Source organism: Cupressus sempervirens, chromosome 4, assembly GCF_028749045.1.
Source record: "Cupressus sempervirens isolate cs-2001-9-10 chromosome 4, ASM2874904v1, whole genome shotgun sequence".
Lineage (NCBI taxonomy): Eukaryota > Viridiplantae > Streptophyta > Pinopsida > Cupressales > Cupressaceae > Cupressus > Cupressus sempervirens.
The window spans coordinates 111,679,596-111,696,791 of record NC_143121.1 but is presented as its reverse complement, the minus strand read 5'-3'; the positions used below and the strand labels follow the sequence as shown (position 1 = coordinate 111,696,791).

At 36.4% G+C, this 17,196-nt stretch overlaps 1 protein-coding gene across 1 annotated transcript; it reads left to right on the top strand.

The window, feature by feature from the left end:
* The first annotated feature begins 14,071 nt into the window (after positions 1 to 14,071).
* Positions 14,072 to 16,357, top strand: LOC149560180 (bidirectional sugar transporter SWEET1b-like). Its single transcript, XM_089827572.1, has 6 exons — positions 14,072 to 14,231; positions 14,990 to 15,026; positions 15,149 to 15,365; positions 15,518 to 15,679; positions 15,924 to 16,043; positions 16,145 to 16,357. Exons 1-6 carry the CDS (start codon positions 14,195 to 14,197, stop codon positions 16,355 to 16,357), a joined length of 786 nt encoding a protein of 261 aa, XP_089683698.1. The 5' UTR covers positions 14,072 to 14,194.
* The last annotated feature ends 839 nt before the right edge of the window (positions 16,358 to 17,196 follow it).

Sequence of the window (17,196 nt, the reverse complement as noted above, 5' to 3'; positions counted from 1 at the left end):
CTTCGATCTATGTTACAGGTTGCAAGAAAGAAAAAATCTGATAATGAGTGTATCTTTCTGATACTATCCAAGCTTCGAGGACCTTATGGGATTTTCACTTCTACCTTCTACTCCACTATGGATGCTCTAGGTGCATGACATGTTATGCCCTCTTTCGAGACCTTTTGTGATCAATTGGCTCATGAGCAATCAAAGGTCACTCAAATGGATTCTCTTACAAGTTCATAGTCCCAGGCATTTATTTCCAAGCCACCTCAAGGCACACTAAAGCCAAAGCAGTTATCAGATTCCACTTCTTAGCACTCTACTGGCCCACCATCTTCTTCTAAAAAGGAGAAATAGAAGACTGAGAGACCTACATGTTCTTATTGTTAGAAGGGAACACATGACAAGTCACTTTGTTATCAAGATAAGTTTGATGGTTATGAGAAACTGATAGCGGATTTGCAAGCTCTTCTTCAAAGGAGCAATATTTCCTCTCCATCCTCTTCTGGCTCACAAGGGTCTACTTATCAGTCTTCTTTTATCAATCCTACAGCTGAACAAGATCTTGGAAAGGGTCTTGCATTACTGGCTTCTTTCACATTCCCTTCAAAAGTCCCTTGGATACTAGATTTAGGTGCTTCTCACCATATGGCATCTTCTCGAGAGATCTTCTCTTCTTTTGAAGCTTCTCCTATTCCCCATATTATCATTGGGAATAACACTGTTATGACAATCTATAGGAAAGGCACTGTATGAATTTAGGATGGCACATTCAATTGTGTGTTGTATGTTCCATCTCTATCTGCAAACCTTCTCTCAATTTATCAGATTTCTCACAATGGGTCTAGGAAGATAGTTGAGTTCACTCCAGATTCAATTTTCATCTGAGATAGTATGACAGGAGGTATTTTTGCTATAGGGACAGTTGATCTTTCCACCTGTCTCTACTCCTCTTCACACTTTTTTCCACCTTTTCCAAAGTAGAACTCTCCTCCTTTGAGAGAGCATCATGTGGTACAGTCAGGTTTCTTGAACCCCTGTGTGGTTCTTGAGACTACTATTGTGACTGCCTTGCCACCACCTCTTGAGCTCTTTTCTATTCAATAGGGTTCTTCTTCAACACTGCCTGATCCTTGAGCTCCATTCATCGAGCCACTAGGTGCAGTTGTTGAGGATTCTACAAAGGACATTCAACTCCTCTTTGATGATAGTGTTCGCACACCTATCATACCACTTACATTGGGGATTCCCTTTTAGGATCCTTGTCTCTAATCCTTTGAACATCAACTCAACCTTCCAGTGACCCCTCAGCTTTCGAGGTTCCCTCTACAGTGTCCACTACATTTCACTCCTTTGCATTGAAGTCACTGTGGCTTGTTCATTGATCCAAGGGTTCTTACATTCTTGGGGGGCTTTGGAGCCTTGACCCTCTCTCACAGGGGGGGTTGAAGTCACGCATTGTAGTTATGACTTTGAGAGAGTCTCTCGAAGTCATTACATCTCTTTTTGGACAGGGGTTTTTCGCACTGGGTTTTCTCGTTTACTCTAGTTTATAGAGATTTCCTTGTACTGGGTACCTAATTAGGCCTTGTTACCGAGGCCCACTTATTTTTTGCTTTCATATATTTTCTTTGCTAGGTAAGCTTACTCATTGCTTTCAGCTTAAGGGGGGGTATTAGAGTATTTTTTCATTTATACTTATTAATTAAATCATATTGATTTAATTATATAAGTTTCTATTACTGTAGTTACTTAAGCTTCATTTAGGTGCATTATTAATTAATTATTAATTATTAATGTGCAAACTAGCTTTTAAGTTTAGGGTTTCTATCTCACCTTTATAAGGTTGAGCCTTGTACTTTTTTCTTTATCTCTTATGCATCTTTCACATTTGAGAGAAACTTTTCTTATGTCTCCATTTTTCTTCTCTTGTAGTAGGTTATTAGCTAATAGGTTCTTCTTGGGTTGTCATTTTTGGTAGTGAGGCTTGGGCATTTATTCTAGATGCTCAGCGGAAAGCCATGGAGAAGAAGAGCCGACCACTCATTTTTGTTGGCTACTGTGAGGATGTGAAAGCGTACAAGTTGTTTGATCCTAATTCTAGAGAGTCTTGTTTCGACGAGATGTTTAGTTTGATGAGCATTATCCTTCTATGGATCCTCCATCTTCAGCTTCTTCTTTAGTACCCAGTTCTTCATCTACTTCTCTATAGGATTATGCCTTCTTTGAGGAAGATCTTGAGATTGATCCCCCTTTGCCTCCTCCACCAGATGTTCTGTGAGTGCCCAAGTGGGCTCATGATATTGTGGATGCAGCAGGACCTCTGGCAGGTGATCCTACAGATGTTCGTCGTACTTGTTCTCAGACTACAAGTAGTGGCCTTTTGAGTCATGTGATTTCTAATGATCCTCAAAAAATTTCATAGGTGACAGGACACTTAGAGTGGGATAGGGCTATGGATGAGGAGTACTTTTCTTTGATGAAGAACCACACATGGGATCTGTGTCCTCTTTCGAAAGGAAGAAAGTTGGTGTGGTGCTGTTGGGTGTACCATACCAAGTATGTTGCAGATGGTTCTATTGATAGGTACACGACATGTCTTGTTGCAAAAGTTTTCACACAGGTTTAGGGTATTGATTACTCTGAAACCTTTGTCCCTATTGCCAAGATGAACTCTATTCGCCTTGTACTCTCTCTAGCAACTTCACAGGGATGGACAATTTTTCAGATGGATGTGTGATGCAGAGCCACACCTTGGAAAGATCAGGAGGAATACTCACTCAACTGAGTTACTTCAAGGGGCACGACATCAATCAGCCAGGATCAAACTCAAACCAAACTCAAGATTGGATTAATCAGAATATATAAATCTCCATAGTTTATCTTCACCCACACACCAAGATCTTTAACACGGAATGTCCTCAAAGAAAATATATTTGCACTTTGACAAGAGAGACCAAGATCAAATTGCTGCCAAACTCCATAGTCGATTATCTATATCCTTTCTAAGGCAAAAACTGAAACTTTCTCTATTACCCAAATTCGAATGCCCCTCTTCCATAGCCAACTGGCTTATGTAAAACTGACTCTCCTTTTCTAATAAAAGGATGAGAAACATTTTTTTCGTCTTCTATCTAAGAAAAGGATAAGAATCCGAAACTGCCTAATACCTATTATTGGAATCTAACAATCATGCAGTAGGCCACATTTTAAATATCCACATTTTTTTCGTCTTCTATCCAAGAAAAGGATAAGAATCCAAAGCTGCCTACTACCTATTATTGGAATCTATACCTGGTCGTAGGTGGCTATATCTGGAGAGCTCATCGAACTACTACTCTAGGTATGCCACCACATGTACGACATTTATTGAAAACATTAAATCTAAATATTGAAAATATAAAACATTTCTTATTTTATTTCCCGCTTTGCTACTGCAGCATACTCCCCTGTAGAAAGAATCTCAAGTCCACTTGAGATGAGATCGTGTACTGATGAACCATGTTTGCTAATTTGTTGCTCATCCATCCAAATAGCCTCTGTCACTGGTTTGTTCTTCCATTTGACTAGATACTGAGTGTACTGTGGTCTGCGAGTTTTCTTTATTTTTGTATCTAGGATTTTCTCCAACTGAGGTGGTGCTGGTTTAGGTAGTTGTTGCAGATCTTCTGTTACTGAATCTTAATGTACGGCTTGTGTTTCAGAACCTCTGTATTGTGTGAGATCACAAACATTGAATATGGATGAAATATCAATGTCTATAGGTAACTGAATTTTGTAAGCATTATGTCCATATTTTTCTAGAATTTGACAAGGGCCAACTTTCTTAGGTAGTAACTTTGTATTCTTCCTTTGAGGTAACCTCTCTTTCTTCAGATACGCCCATACTAAATCACCAACTCTGAATTGTACTTCTCTTCTTTTCTGATCAGCAACTTCTTTGTACTTTTGATTTGAATTCTATAGCTGCAACTTGACTTGATGTTGGACCTCTTTAATAGCTTCAGCAAATTCTTCAGCATGTGAACTACTTGGAAAAGTATTTGGAAGTTCCCTCAGCTCAAGAATTCCTCTTGGATGTGTACCATACACAATCTGAAATGGAGATTTTCCTGTACTTCTATTCACTGTATCATTGTATGAGAATTCAGCTTGAGCAAGTATGGAATCCCACTTTTCTCCATGTTGTTTTGTAAGGCATCTTAATAGATTTCCCAAAGATCTGTTGACAACTTCTGTTTGACCATCGGTCTGTGGATGATATGCAGATGAAAATGATAAATTTGTGCCTAGTTTCTTCCAAAGAGTCGTCCAAAAATGACCCACAAATTTGCCATCTCTGTCTGAAACAATATTTAGTGGTAGTCCATGAATTCACAGTATCTCCTTGAAAAATAAATCTGCAATTTATGATGCATCTTTGGTGGATTTACATGGTAAGAAATGTGACATTTTACTGAATCTATCCACAACAACAAAAATGCTATCATACCCCTTCTGAGTTCTTGGTAATCCCATAACAAAATCCATACTAATACTTTCCCATGGTCGTGAAGGAATAGGTAAGGGCTGATACAATCCTACATTGGTACTTTTACCTTTACCTTTCTGACAAATGGTGCATTCTTCCACAAACTTCCACACATCCTTTTGTAACTTTGGCCAAAAATAGTGTCTACGAACTAGCTCTAAAGTCTTATCCAGTCCAAAATGACTAGATAATGCCCCACTATGTTTCTCCTGTATGATATTATCTCTCATTGAACACTTTGGGATGCAAAGTTGTCCTCCTTTGAACAATAATCCTTCTTGAACCAGAAAATTAGAATATTCCCTATTGTACCTTTCATCCAGATTAATACATGCTTGATAAATGTCTTTGAAATCAGCATCATCAACATACATACCTTTCAGATTTGAAATGCCTGTAGTTTCCAACTGAATTTGTGACGTAGTCAAAGTTCTTCTGCTTAATGCATCAGCAACCTTATTTGTTACTCCCTTCTTGTGCTTGATAGAAAATGTGAATTCTTGCAATGTCTCCACCCATTTCATGTGCCTATGATTCAATTTCTCTTGATTGTTTATGAAACTAAGTGCCTGGTTATCTGTGTATACAATGAATTCCCTGGGTAGCAAATAGTGTCTCCATTTCTTCAGGGATTGAACAAGTGCATACATTTCCAAATCGTATGATGAATATCTCGGTTTGGCTTCATTGAGCTTCTCGCTGAAAAAGGCTACTGGTCTGTCCTCTTGACTAAGAACACCTCCTATGGCTATGTTGCTTGCATCACATTCTATCTGAAAGACTTTATTGAAATCAGGAAATGCCAGGACTGGTTGTCGGGCCACTTTTTGCTTAAGAAGTTCAAAGGCTTTATTGGCTTCTTCTGTCCAAACAAATTTACACTTTTGGCCTCCTTTTATGGTGTTCAAAATAGGTGCACAAATCAAGCTGAAATTTCTGATAAACTTTTTGTAGAAACTGGCTAAACCATGAAAACTTCTAACTGCTGCAATAGTTCTGGGAGTTGGCCAACAAAGAATTGCACTTACCTTATCTTGATCCATCTTGAGTGTTCCCTTTGAGATCACAAAGCCAAGGTATGTCAGTTCCTCTCGCATAAAACTACACTTCTCAATATTGATCATTAGCTTTTCCTCTTGTAACCTTCTCAACACCAAATCTATGTGTTTTAGATGCTCCTCTTTTGTTTTGCTGAAAACCAAAATGTCATCTAGATATACTATCACAAACTTCCCTGTAAAATCCTTCAAAACTTCATTCATAAGCCTCATAAATGTACTAGGAGCATTAGACAATCCAAATGGCATTACCTTCCATTCATACAATCCCTCATTTGTCTTAAATGTTGTTTTCCATTCATCTCCTGGCCTAATTCTTATCTGATGATACCCACTTTTCAAATCAATCTTTGAAAAATATCTTGCTTTCCCTAAACAATCTAGTAAATCTTCTATTCTAGGCATTGGAAATCTGTACCTTATAGTGATCTTGTTTAGTGCTCTTGAATCAGTGCATAATCTCCATGTTCCTTCTTTCTTTGGTGCTAGGGCTGCAAGTACGGCACATGGGCTTAGACTTTTACCAATCAAACCAACCTCTAGCAACTCTCCAATTTGTCTTGCCATTTCTTCATTTTGTTGTGGTGTTAGTTTATATGCCGCCTTGTTGGGTAATGTTGATCCTAGTATGAGATCAATGCAATGACTGATTTCTCGCACTGGTGGGAGACTTTTTGGTATTCCATCAGCTATAATTTCTTTGTACTTGTCCAAAATTGGTTCCACTTCATCAGGTACCTTTTCCTTGTTCTTTTCTATCACTTCCACCTTCAAGTTTGAAGACTCCATCTCTGAATTTTCTTCCTCAGTCTGATTTTCAGCATCATTCTGCAATTTTCCTTGAGTACAGGAATCAGTGCAAAGAGTGGGCTCTTCTTTTCTTTCACTTCTTTCAATAACTCTTTCTTACCCATCACCATAACTTTGGCTTCTGCAATTTTTTCTTCTTCTTGACTTGGCTCAACTAAAGGTATTAGTTCAATTACCTTTCCATTCTTTGTAATGGTATATGTATTCTTCACTCCATCATGGTGTGCCTTGAGATCATATTGCCAAGGTCTACCGAAAAGTAAATGGCATGCATCCATGTTAACAATATCAAACAATAATCTGTCCTTATAGGCTCCAATCTGAAATTCCACCCAAGCTTGCTCTTCTACTATAGTATGCTGCCCTTTATTTAACCAAGATATTCTGTAAGGATACGGGTGTTGTATTCTTGGTAGCTTCAACTTTTCCACCATTTCAAGAGACACAAAATTTTCTGTAGAACCAGAGTCTACTAGTACCTTGCAAACTTTTCCTCCAGATTTACAGGTAGTTCTGAAAATGGACTTCCTTTGTGGTGGTTTTTCTCTGACAGTCCTTTTCAATAGTGTTCTTCTCATCATAAGTGCTTCCCCTTTTTTCGGATAACCATGGTTGTCTAAATCTTCTTGTAAATCCGCTTCTTGTGTCAGATGTATTCTTCTTTCGCCATGAGTACTAGAGCTTTCTTTTGCTGGACATTTGTGTGCCATATGACCTTCTTGATTACAGTTGTAACATCTTATTGGTCCATTCGTCCTTCCTGGTGATCTTCCTCTGAAATTTGGCCTTCTACCTCTGAAACTTCCTCTGAAATTATCAAACTTATTAACTTCATTATGCATCTCCGTTTGTGGTTGAAAATTTGGACTCCTTCCTGCAAATGTACCTCTTCCTCTGAATGGTTGTCTTCCTCTGCCTCTGTTATTATTTTCTTGTCTCCTTTTGATTTTCTCTTCCACCTTCAAAGCCAGCTGATAGCATTTAGCTACCGTGTTAGGACTTAGCAACTGCAACTCTTCTTGTATGTTCATCCTCAAACCATTTAGGTATCTTGTTACCTTGATACTCTCAGGTTCTACAAATTTTGACCTTAGACTTAACTTCTGAAACTCTTCTGTATAAGTACAGACATTCATATCCCTTTGTCTGAGATTCTGCCTCTTCTGATGCAACTGTACCTCATAGTCTTCAGGGAGATACATCTCTCTTATCATTGACACCATCTTCTTCCACGAACAGATCTTCCTCTTATCTTCCTTTACCCTTTCTTCTTGCACGAAATTCCACCATGTAAGGGCTGCTCCCTTCATTTTGGATTTGGCCAATTTAAGTTGCTGTGATTCTGAAACTTTCTCACATTCAAAATGATTCTCTAAGGCTTCAATCCATTCCAACACTAATTCAGCGTCCATCTTTCCTGTGAACATAGGTAAATCAATGGGTTTTCCTCCCAAAGCCTTTAAAGCTTTAAAAAATGGCCTCTCGTTCTCAGCTATTCTATCTTCTTCACTATCGGGTACATCTTCCTCTTCTTCCATTTCTTCTTTCATTTCTTTCTTCTCAACTACACTCTGCATATATTCCAACTTACTAGCTAGTTCTGCCACTATCCCCTTCAACTCTCTATTCTCATTCTGGAGAAGTTCTTCTTGCTCCTTGACCTTCTTCGCTAACTCTGCATTGGTCACCATCTTGCTTGACCTTACTGAAGAATCTTGATCAGGGGCATTCAACATATAACTTCACAACCTGCAACTCTCAAGCTCTGATACCAAAAATGATGCAGAGCCACACCTTGGAAAGCTCAGGAGGAATACTCACTCAACTAAGTTACTTCAAGGGGCACGACATCAATCAGACGGGATCAAACTCAAACCAAAATCAAGATTGGATTAATCATAATATATAAATCTCCATAGTTTATCTTCACCCGCACACCAAGATCTTTAACCTGGAATGTCCTCAAAGAAAATATATTTGCACTTTGACAAGAGAGACCAAGATCAAATTGCTACCAAACTCCATAGTCGATTATCTATATCCTTTCTAAGGCAAAAACTGAAACTTTCTCTATTACCCAAATTCGAATGCCCCTGTTTCATAGCCAACCGACTTATTTAAAACTGACTCTCCTTTTCTAATAAAAGGATGAGAAACATTTTTTCGTCTTCTATCCAAGAAAAGGATAAGAATTCGAAATTGCCTACTACCTATTATTGGAATCTGACAATCATGCAGTAGGCCACATTTTAAATATCCACATTTTTTTGGTCTTCTATCCAAGAAAAGGATAAGAATCTAAAACTGCCTACTACCTATTATTGGAATCTATACCTGGTCCTAGGTGGCTATATCTGGAGAGCTCATCGAACTGCTACTCTAGGTATGCCACCACATGTAGGACGTTTAGTGAAAAACATTAAATTTAAATATTGAAAATATAAAACATTTCTTATTTTATTTCTCGCTCTGCTACTGCAACAATGTGAAGAGTGCCTTTCTACATGGAGACCTACATGAGGACATCTATATGGAGCAGCCTCATGGTTTTTTCCAGGACTCTTCATTGGTATGCCAGCTTCGAAGGTCTTTATATGGTCTCAAATAGGCCCTTAGGGCTTCGTATGAGAAGATGGATTCCTTCTTGCTTGCTTCCCACTTCACATGGTGTCATTCTGATCCTATAGTTTACATTCAACATCATGGGGTTGACTTATTGATACTTGTGCCTTATGTTGATGACCTCATCATCATAGGTAGCTTAGTATCCATGATACAGGGTGTTCAACAAGCATTGAGAGAGCAGTTTGAGATAACAGATCTTGGCCTTCTGCACTATTTTTTGGGCCTATAGGTTGTTCAGTCTTCAGATGGGATAGCCATACTCCAGCAAAAGTATGCTCATGATATGCTTCAGAGATTCGGCATGCTTGATTGCAAGCCTTCCCCCACACCTTTTCAGTCAGGTGTTCTTTCATCTACCACTTGCTCTACTCCTATAGTGGATTCCACTCTATATAGACAACTTGTGGGTAGTTTTTTGTAGTTGACACACACACATCCTGATATTTCCTTTGCAGTTGGAGTTGTCTCTCGATTCTCCCATGATCCTCATGAGAGTCATTGGCAAGCATCCAAACGTATCTTAAGGTATATTAGAGGTACAACATGTTATGGCATTCACTACACATCAGGGGATCCTCACATTGTTGGTTTCACATATTTAGATTGGACTGGTGACATTGATGATCGCAAGTCTACTTCTGGTTTTGTTTTTGTCTTGGTTCTGGTCCTATCACATGGTCTTGCAAAAAGCAGCATGCTCACACATTATCATCTACCAAGGCAGAATATAGGGCAGTTGTATTAGCTAGTCAGGAGGTTTTGTGGCTTTGACAATTGATGACAGAGTTTGGATCTCCTCCTTATAGTCCCACCTTTCTATGGTGTGATATTCAGAGTGATATACACATTTCACGCAACCTTGTTGAGCATCAGCGGACCAAGCACATTGAGCTTCACATGCACTTCATCAGGCATCTCATTTAGGATGGTGCTTTGAGCTTGGAGTACATTCCTACTACTAAGCAGGTTGCAGACATCTTCACTAAACCTTTTGCATCCCCGCAGTATCTTCAGCTGCGTTCTATGCTTGGGGTGAAGGAAGTTGTCCTTGGGGGGTCTCAGTGATGAGTCCTTCCTTCCTTCTTTTTACTGCTATCTCTTTTAGGAGTAGATTTTTTCCCACTGGGTTTTCTCTATTTCTCCCAGTTTCATAGAGATTTAGTTGTTATTGCGTACCTCATCAGGCCTTGTTGTCGAGACCCAAGTTTTCTTTTAGCTTTGCATTGTAGTTTCCTTGCTCTTTTTGCATTGTTTGTAGATGCATTGTTGCTCATCTTAAGGGGGGGTGTTAGAGTAAAACGTTGATTTAATTTCATTTATTAAATTCGCTTTACTCCCTTCTTAAGATTTTACTTTATGCACCTTTTGCATCTCTATTTAAAATAATTATTTAGTAATTATTAAATAGCTTTTCCTTTTTAGGTTACCCTTTTTCGGGTTTTGATCTCCTTTAATAAGGATGGATCTCCTTTGTATTATCTAATATTTTTCATTTCTGAAAAATACATTAGCACATTTTTCAGAGCAAAACCCTTTGCCCCCTGTTGTCTTTTTCTTCTATGACAAGTTTTTGCATGCAGGTATTCGAAGGCTTTGTGGATTTGTGTTGATCCAATCCTTCAATATGTCTATGTAGATCAAGTAGACAATCATGACAACACTTGACACTTCACTCCAATAGATACATATGGAACTGCTCAAGTTATCATTTTCATAATTGAATATATACAACTCTTCATTAGGCCGACATCAACAAACATAAAATATTAACATAAATGAGAACACTAAACACATATTGCTAATATATAATACATGTTCAAAATTTCTATATTTCAATTTCACATGTTGGGTCATGTTTTCATACCAATGTCCTCATGATGATGTTGCTAGACATATGTAGCACCTTTATAAATAATATTAAAACCTTAATCATATTAGTACCCACATTTAAAAATTAATGCATAGATTTTTAAAAAAAGTTGAGATATCTCATTGTTTAAATAAAAATAATTTTTTTCCATGACTTTCATAACTCTAAGATTCATTCATGCATGTATATTCTTATGAGTTAGGTGCATTCTTTACATATGTCTCTAAAACATCCTTATACAGACTTGAACTTTTAATAACTCATTTGCAATTATTAAAATTGTATAGAAATGTTATTTTGTTGTTTAATTATTTTAGGAAAAAAATTATTGTATAAGGAAAATGAATTCAAATTAAGCCTAGCTTGAAGCTAGAGCTTTAATTGATCATATATATAAATCAATGAATATATCATCTTATGAGCCCATTCATGGGTAATAGCTAGGAATGTTCCTCGATCATTCATATGTAATTAAAAAGACCCTAAATGTCATCATATATGTCTTAGTAGTTAATGTGACCTATGGATCATATCAATCTTGTTAGGCTATCAAATCATGTAACCTAAGCATTATGCAGATATGTTCTCATGTTGAACTTCCACTTTTGTAAGGACTTCATTGCATGGCTAGACATACATTCTTCTACAAGTGTAGGTTGATTATGTTTGCACTTGGGCATCATTTTTAGAAAGGTTGATCAACTATTGCTCCTTTAAAAGGATATTGATCTAGTTACTAAAGATATTTGAAACAAATAACTGATAGTTGGATTAACGAGTTATAGAAATTATACTTTCCAATCATGCTGATAATTGTAGTCTCCAAAATGATTTGATAATCTTTTCTAGTTGGTCTACTCATAGGTACAATAAAAGTTGTAGTAGATCTAAAAATGAAAAAGGCTTTTTTAAAGAGCTTGCTATTGACATAATAATTATAGTTTTAGGGACACTTTTGTTGGCTTAAGTTTTATATTGTTGAATTAAGGCTAGAAAATTAAATTTTCACTTGACTAGCATATACCTTATACTTGCTTGTTTAGATTATACTTTTAGGAAGTCATTCTTCTAATGTGAATCTAGTTATTCTAAAACTTATCTCATCTTCAACACAAGATAATTTCTTCAATAGACCATATAGGATTTTCTCACACACACACACACACACATAAAACTTTTTTATTTATTTATTTTAAAATGTATTAAATGCCAATACATTTATCATTGGAAGGAATGATAATGATATATTAAAGGTGCTTCCAACATACAAGATTTGAAATAGATTTTTTATTTACACACGACCTCATATATAATTTTCTAACTAAACAATAACTTAAATAAAATTCAAAATTCAAAATTCAAAATATATACACAATTGTAAGATCTTTCCTCAAAACATCTATATCATTCACTATCAATCACCACAATATTTCACAATTTAAAATAAATTTACAAAACATATTAAATTAATCTTAATACATCATGGCATACGTACGCTATTACAAGAGACAATTCAACAATGATTTACTATAATCTATCATATAGCATGAAGTACCTATTAAATCGTATCCCATCTTAAGCATTAAATGTCTATCTCGTGGATGGCCCACAATCATGATTTCCAAAAGGACAAGTCCAAGCCAAATTATATCACTACAAATAAAGTAAATGATAGAAAGAAACATACTTGTACTCCCATCGTGAAAGAAATGTCCATGATTAAAAGAGGGCGGTTGCCATGAAGAATATAAATCTGTTTCGTTCACTATTTGTACCGCTTAATGGTTGTCAAAACAATCCAAGAACATACGGTAGAGTTATTTGGTCTCCTTAGTGGTCTATCACTCCGCAGCTTTAAATGTTTTTCAAATAGTATGGCAGATGTTTTTGTTGTTTCTTTTGAGTCGATCTGATAGTGAGTTCTCTTTGACTTTTTATTGTCTATGATAGAAAATGGGGTAATGTGAGATATTAACTCAGTTGATTTTAAGAGTATATTGAATTATTGGAAATGAATATATTTTCAGACTCTACTGAGTGTCTCTAAACCAACTTCATTTTAGAACAAAAATTATCATTAAATTTAATTTAAAAAATTGCCCAAGACATACAATTGAAAGTGTAACCTAAAAATTTCCATAGCAATAATTGCAATGAACAGTAGGCAATTTGAATGTAGGTTAGTTTTGCACAGCTTGCAAAGAATTAGTTGTGATGATAGAATCGGCCTAAATTACGTGACGCTATTAAATTACGTGACGCTAAATAAACTGACAAATCTATGGTTTGGAAAAAAAATTATTAGAATTTGCCAACCTTTTTTTCTTCGCTTGAAAGAAACATAGCTATCATTGAGTTGTGATATAAAACAGTAGCAATGAAAGAGACACAAACAAATAAAAATGATAAACACGCCATCAAAAACAAAAGGCAAGATTTTTAAAAAAATGGCGGAAAGTTTTTCATATTCGCCACCTTTATTTTGATACACTTTTATACAATAGTTTGCAAAACTCACCATGGTGCATATTAACTCACCATGGTGTTTGCGTGATTAAGAGTAGTTTAAGTCTATTTGCTGAATTGCCATCATTAAAATGGAAATTGATGTGGCAGATTCTCTTTATGTAAGAAACAATGCTAATGACATGGAACCTTCTTCTATTTGAGTGAATGATCTAATGGGAGAGTTCTAATGGTACTTGTACATTAAAACTTGTATAGATGATATACATGCATGTACAATTCTATTATGTTACGAGAAATTTTATTTTTATTTTTTACCCTTACAATCATTCAGAATGATCTGTATCCCACACTTTCTATCTACCATAGAATATGCCCGGTTTGTACTGTTTTTGTACTGGTTTTGGGGGAATCAATGAAATCTTATGAATCACTACCCTAGGTGTAATGCATTTTTCAATATTCAGCACCAGAAATTAGGAAAAAGAAACATACCATATCACAAGTTGGTTCTAGGTATAGTGAGCTGCTTTCCAATAGGTCTGATGTGTAAAGCTATTCCCAATTTGTTCACGCGTGCCTTTTCGGTCACCAAGTTAAAATCCAAGTGATTTCTTCCTACATTTCACCGCAGATGATGAGATCATGCAGTGCAGCATGAAGGCCTATTAAAGGACCTAAAATTCTTTCCCAATTTCATCCCTTCTTTTGGTTGTTTCAATTAGCACTAGAAAGGACCTAAAAATCTTCCCAATTTCATCCCTTCTTGTGCTGAATTAGCACTAGTTTGTTTTTTTTTTTTTTTATAAACCTTTTGCATACTGCAATAGCAGTTTCTTCTGCTCTTCAATGGCCTTTCCTCTGCTGCTTGTGGTGGGAATCATTGGTATGCCATCTTAAACTTTTGTTCCTTAGAGTGAAATATAAAAATATTCTAGGTCATCAAGATTTCTGAACTGTCTGCTGTGCTTATGGATTTCAAGACTTAGCGAGATGGGAGATATAGGCCTATATTGGTTGTAGCTTATTTTTGTTGGTCTAGATCGGGATGATCATGGTTATAATGAATTATGGTGGAGATAAAAAACTGAATGTATTTGAATGAACTGTAGGATTTCATGTAATCATGGTCAGAGAAGAATAATGGTGGCTATTGGGTTATGATTTAAGGGAGAGTAAATTGGTGATATCTATTCAAGATTTTCGTTTTAAAATGGTCGGTGATAATGCCTATAACACAAGTTTCATTAATTCCATTGCATCATAAAAAGCATACCCTGTCCTTAAGCCCCAAGTGATTTATATTTTGGTTGCTCTGCATTGAAATAATTGGTAGGTAGATTGGCGTTTGGGTGAGTAGGCTGTGTAGTGTATCTGATTTGGATATGCATTTCGGTATAAAAAAATTTCTCATCTGTATGCAGGAGTTTTTCTTTAGGTTTTACTGCAAGTTTTCGTGTATATTTGTAGGATTGTTGCTCATTTTTATCTTCATGGTTTTGTTTTTATTAGTTGATTTTGTTTTTCATTTGGTATTATAAGATTTGGGTTGTCTTTCATGGATATGGTGGATTGAGATTTGTTTGGGTGGCCAAGAGATTTGCATTTAGTTGGATTAATTTATCATTGTTGTGTGTTGCGCAGGAAATATAACATCACTGGCACTCTTCCTGTCACCTATGTAAGTACTTTGTACAACAGATTAATCTGGATTCTGAGTTAAAAACTTGTGTAATGTGAGCTTTTGCTACTGATCAAGATAGCAAGCTTATATATAAATACTCTTGGCTTTGAAAATTGCAGGACAACATTCTGGGGGATATACAAGCTTAAGTCTACCAAAGATTACTCAGGACTTCCATATGTCTGTACCTTGTTCAATTGTTGTCTTGGGCTACTCTACGGGGCTCCATTTGTTAAACCCCACAGCACTTTGCCGCAAACCATCAATGGCGCGGGCTTTGTTTTGGAGATATTTTATGTCTTGTCCTTTCTGACATTTGCCCTCAAGAAGAAGAAGGTAACGCATTATGCCAGCTTTAGGTTGAGCCTGAAGGCCATCAGGCGCGTTCTAGATTTTCTGTCTTTCGAACAGTGTGAATGCATGGCTAGATTCCATACAAAATTCATGGTGAATTTTTCAGATACAGATTCCTCGAATTTGTCTTGCAGGTAAAAACTGCCCGGTTAGCCATTGCAATGATGGTTGCTTTTGTCCTTGTAGTTGTTGTAACAATTTATGGGCTACACACATACAATGACAGACAGTTACTGGTTGGCACTTTAGGCGTGATCCTTTCAATTGTTGTGTATGCCTCCCCATTATCAATTGTGGTGAGTTTTCAATCCATTCTTCTTCTCAATTCAAAAGAAAATTGTAGAAAACTGTGCAAAAGTAAAATACAATTGTCAATTTCTACGAAAAAAATAGTTGAAAATTCGAAATTCTACTCTCTACCAAAAGTGACAATAGGAAATTAGAAAAATCTGGTCCCTACCCAAAAGCACTAGCACAAGTTGAGTAGCAGAACAGATTTATCGTTTCATGAATGTTAATGTGTTACTGTTTTATTTTCAGGGAGATGTTATCAAGACCAAAAGTGTGAAGTACATGCCATTTCTTGTCTCGCTATTCACTACGCTAGACGCACTTGTCTGGTCTACATACTCTGCAATGGCTAAGGATATCTTTATAGCTGTAAGCTTCTCTCTTTTCCTACTGCCATTTACAATTATAGTTTTCCTGTGATTATTTGAAACTATACACAGTTTTCCTGATTATTATTCTTGTCCTTTCAGGTACCCAGTTGCATTGGCTTCCTTTTAGGAGTAGCGCAGCTTGTTGTTTACCTCATTTACAGAAGGTCGGAGCCTGTTTCTACTGAGCTTCAACAACTTCCTGAAGCAAAAAGGATAGACGATGTATCTGACCGGCCTATCCTTATAGTGGAGGCAGAAATCTCAAATGTTGTCATAGTGGCTGCAGTGACTCAAGAAGCTGCAAATGACTAACAAGATTTATACAGGGTACAGTCTTCTCCGATATCAGCATTAGCTGATAAGGAGGAGGAGGAATATAGCTATCTAGCAATCATGGAGAAATATAGCTATCTAGCTATCTAGGATGAATATGGCTATCTAGGAAACATGTGAACCAGGGGCTATGTGAAAGGAAAAATATAGAGACATTTTTACCTCTTTGAGGAGCTTAACTGTAACTTTTGGTTCCTACTTTTCAGGAATGAACTGTTTAATTGGCAGTGCAATTTCATGAACTCTTCTAAGTACTACGCTTGTATGACTATGCACTTCTTCTTTCATGGTACTGAAATTGTACTGGTGGAATGTCACACTCCTAAGCATAATAGTAGTGACCAGACGATAAAAACTCACGTCATAAAATGAAATAAAATCAACAATTGTAAATAAGAGAGAAAAAACAAAAAGAAGTCAAATGGTTACTAGATGATGCGTTAAAAGGGATGGATGACGTGTTAAAAGGTAGGAATGATGTGATAGTTGAAAATGCAGTTGCCAAATTATAAACAGGACGTAAATGATGTATTACATAGAGGGGACATTTTATTAAAGCCACATTGACCGCTTGACATTTTTTTTTCAAAGGAAAGAAAAAGTAGAATGTCTTTTCAATCCATAGAAGAGATCTCTGAAAACAATTCTTACATACCGAATCAAAGATATTTTATGGTTTTATTAGAAGAGATTCTGATTGTGATACTAAACTAAAACTAATAAGATCTTATTGAGTTGAATATGCTAGTTTTATTTAATAATAAAATATAAAACAGAATAATATCATATCAATTGTACTGAAATTTTTCACAAGGTGA

Excerpts from the sequence above, each read along its gene's own strand:
- LOC149560180 (XM_089827572.1), top strand. The coding sequence starts at position 14,195 with ATGGCCTTTCCTCTGCTGCTTGTGGTGGGAATCATTG. Across the intron at positions 14,232-14,989 it reads GCTTGTGGTGGGAATCATTG|GAAATATAACATCACTGGCA; the intron begins GTATGCCATCTT and ends TGTGTTGCGCAG. Across the intron at positions 15,366-15,517 it reads TTGCCCTCAAGAAGAAGAAG|GTAAAAACTGCCCGGTTAGC; the intron begins GTAACGCATTAT and ends TTTGTCTTGCAG.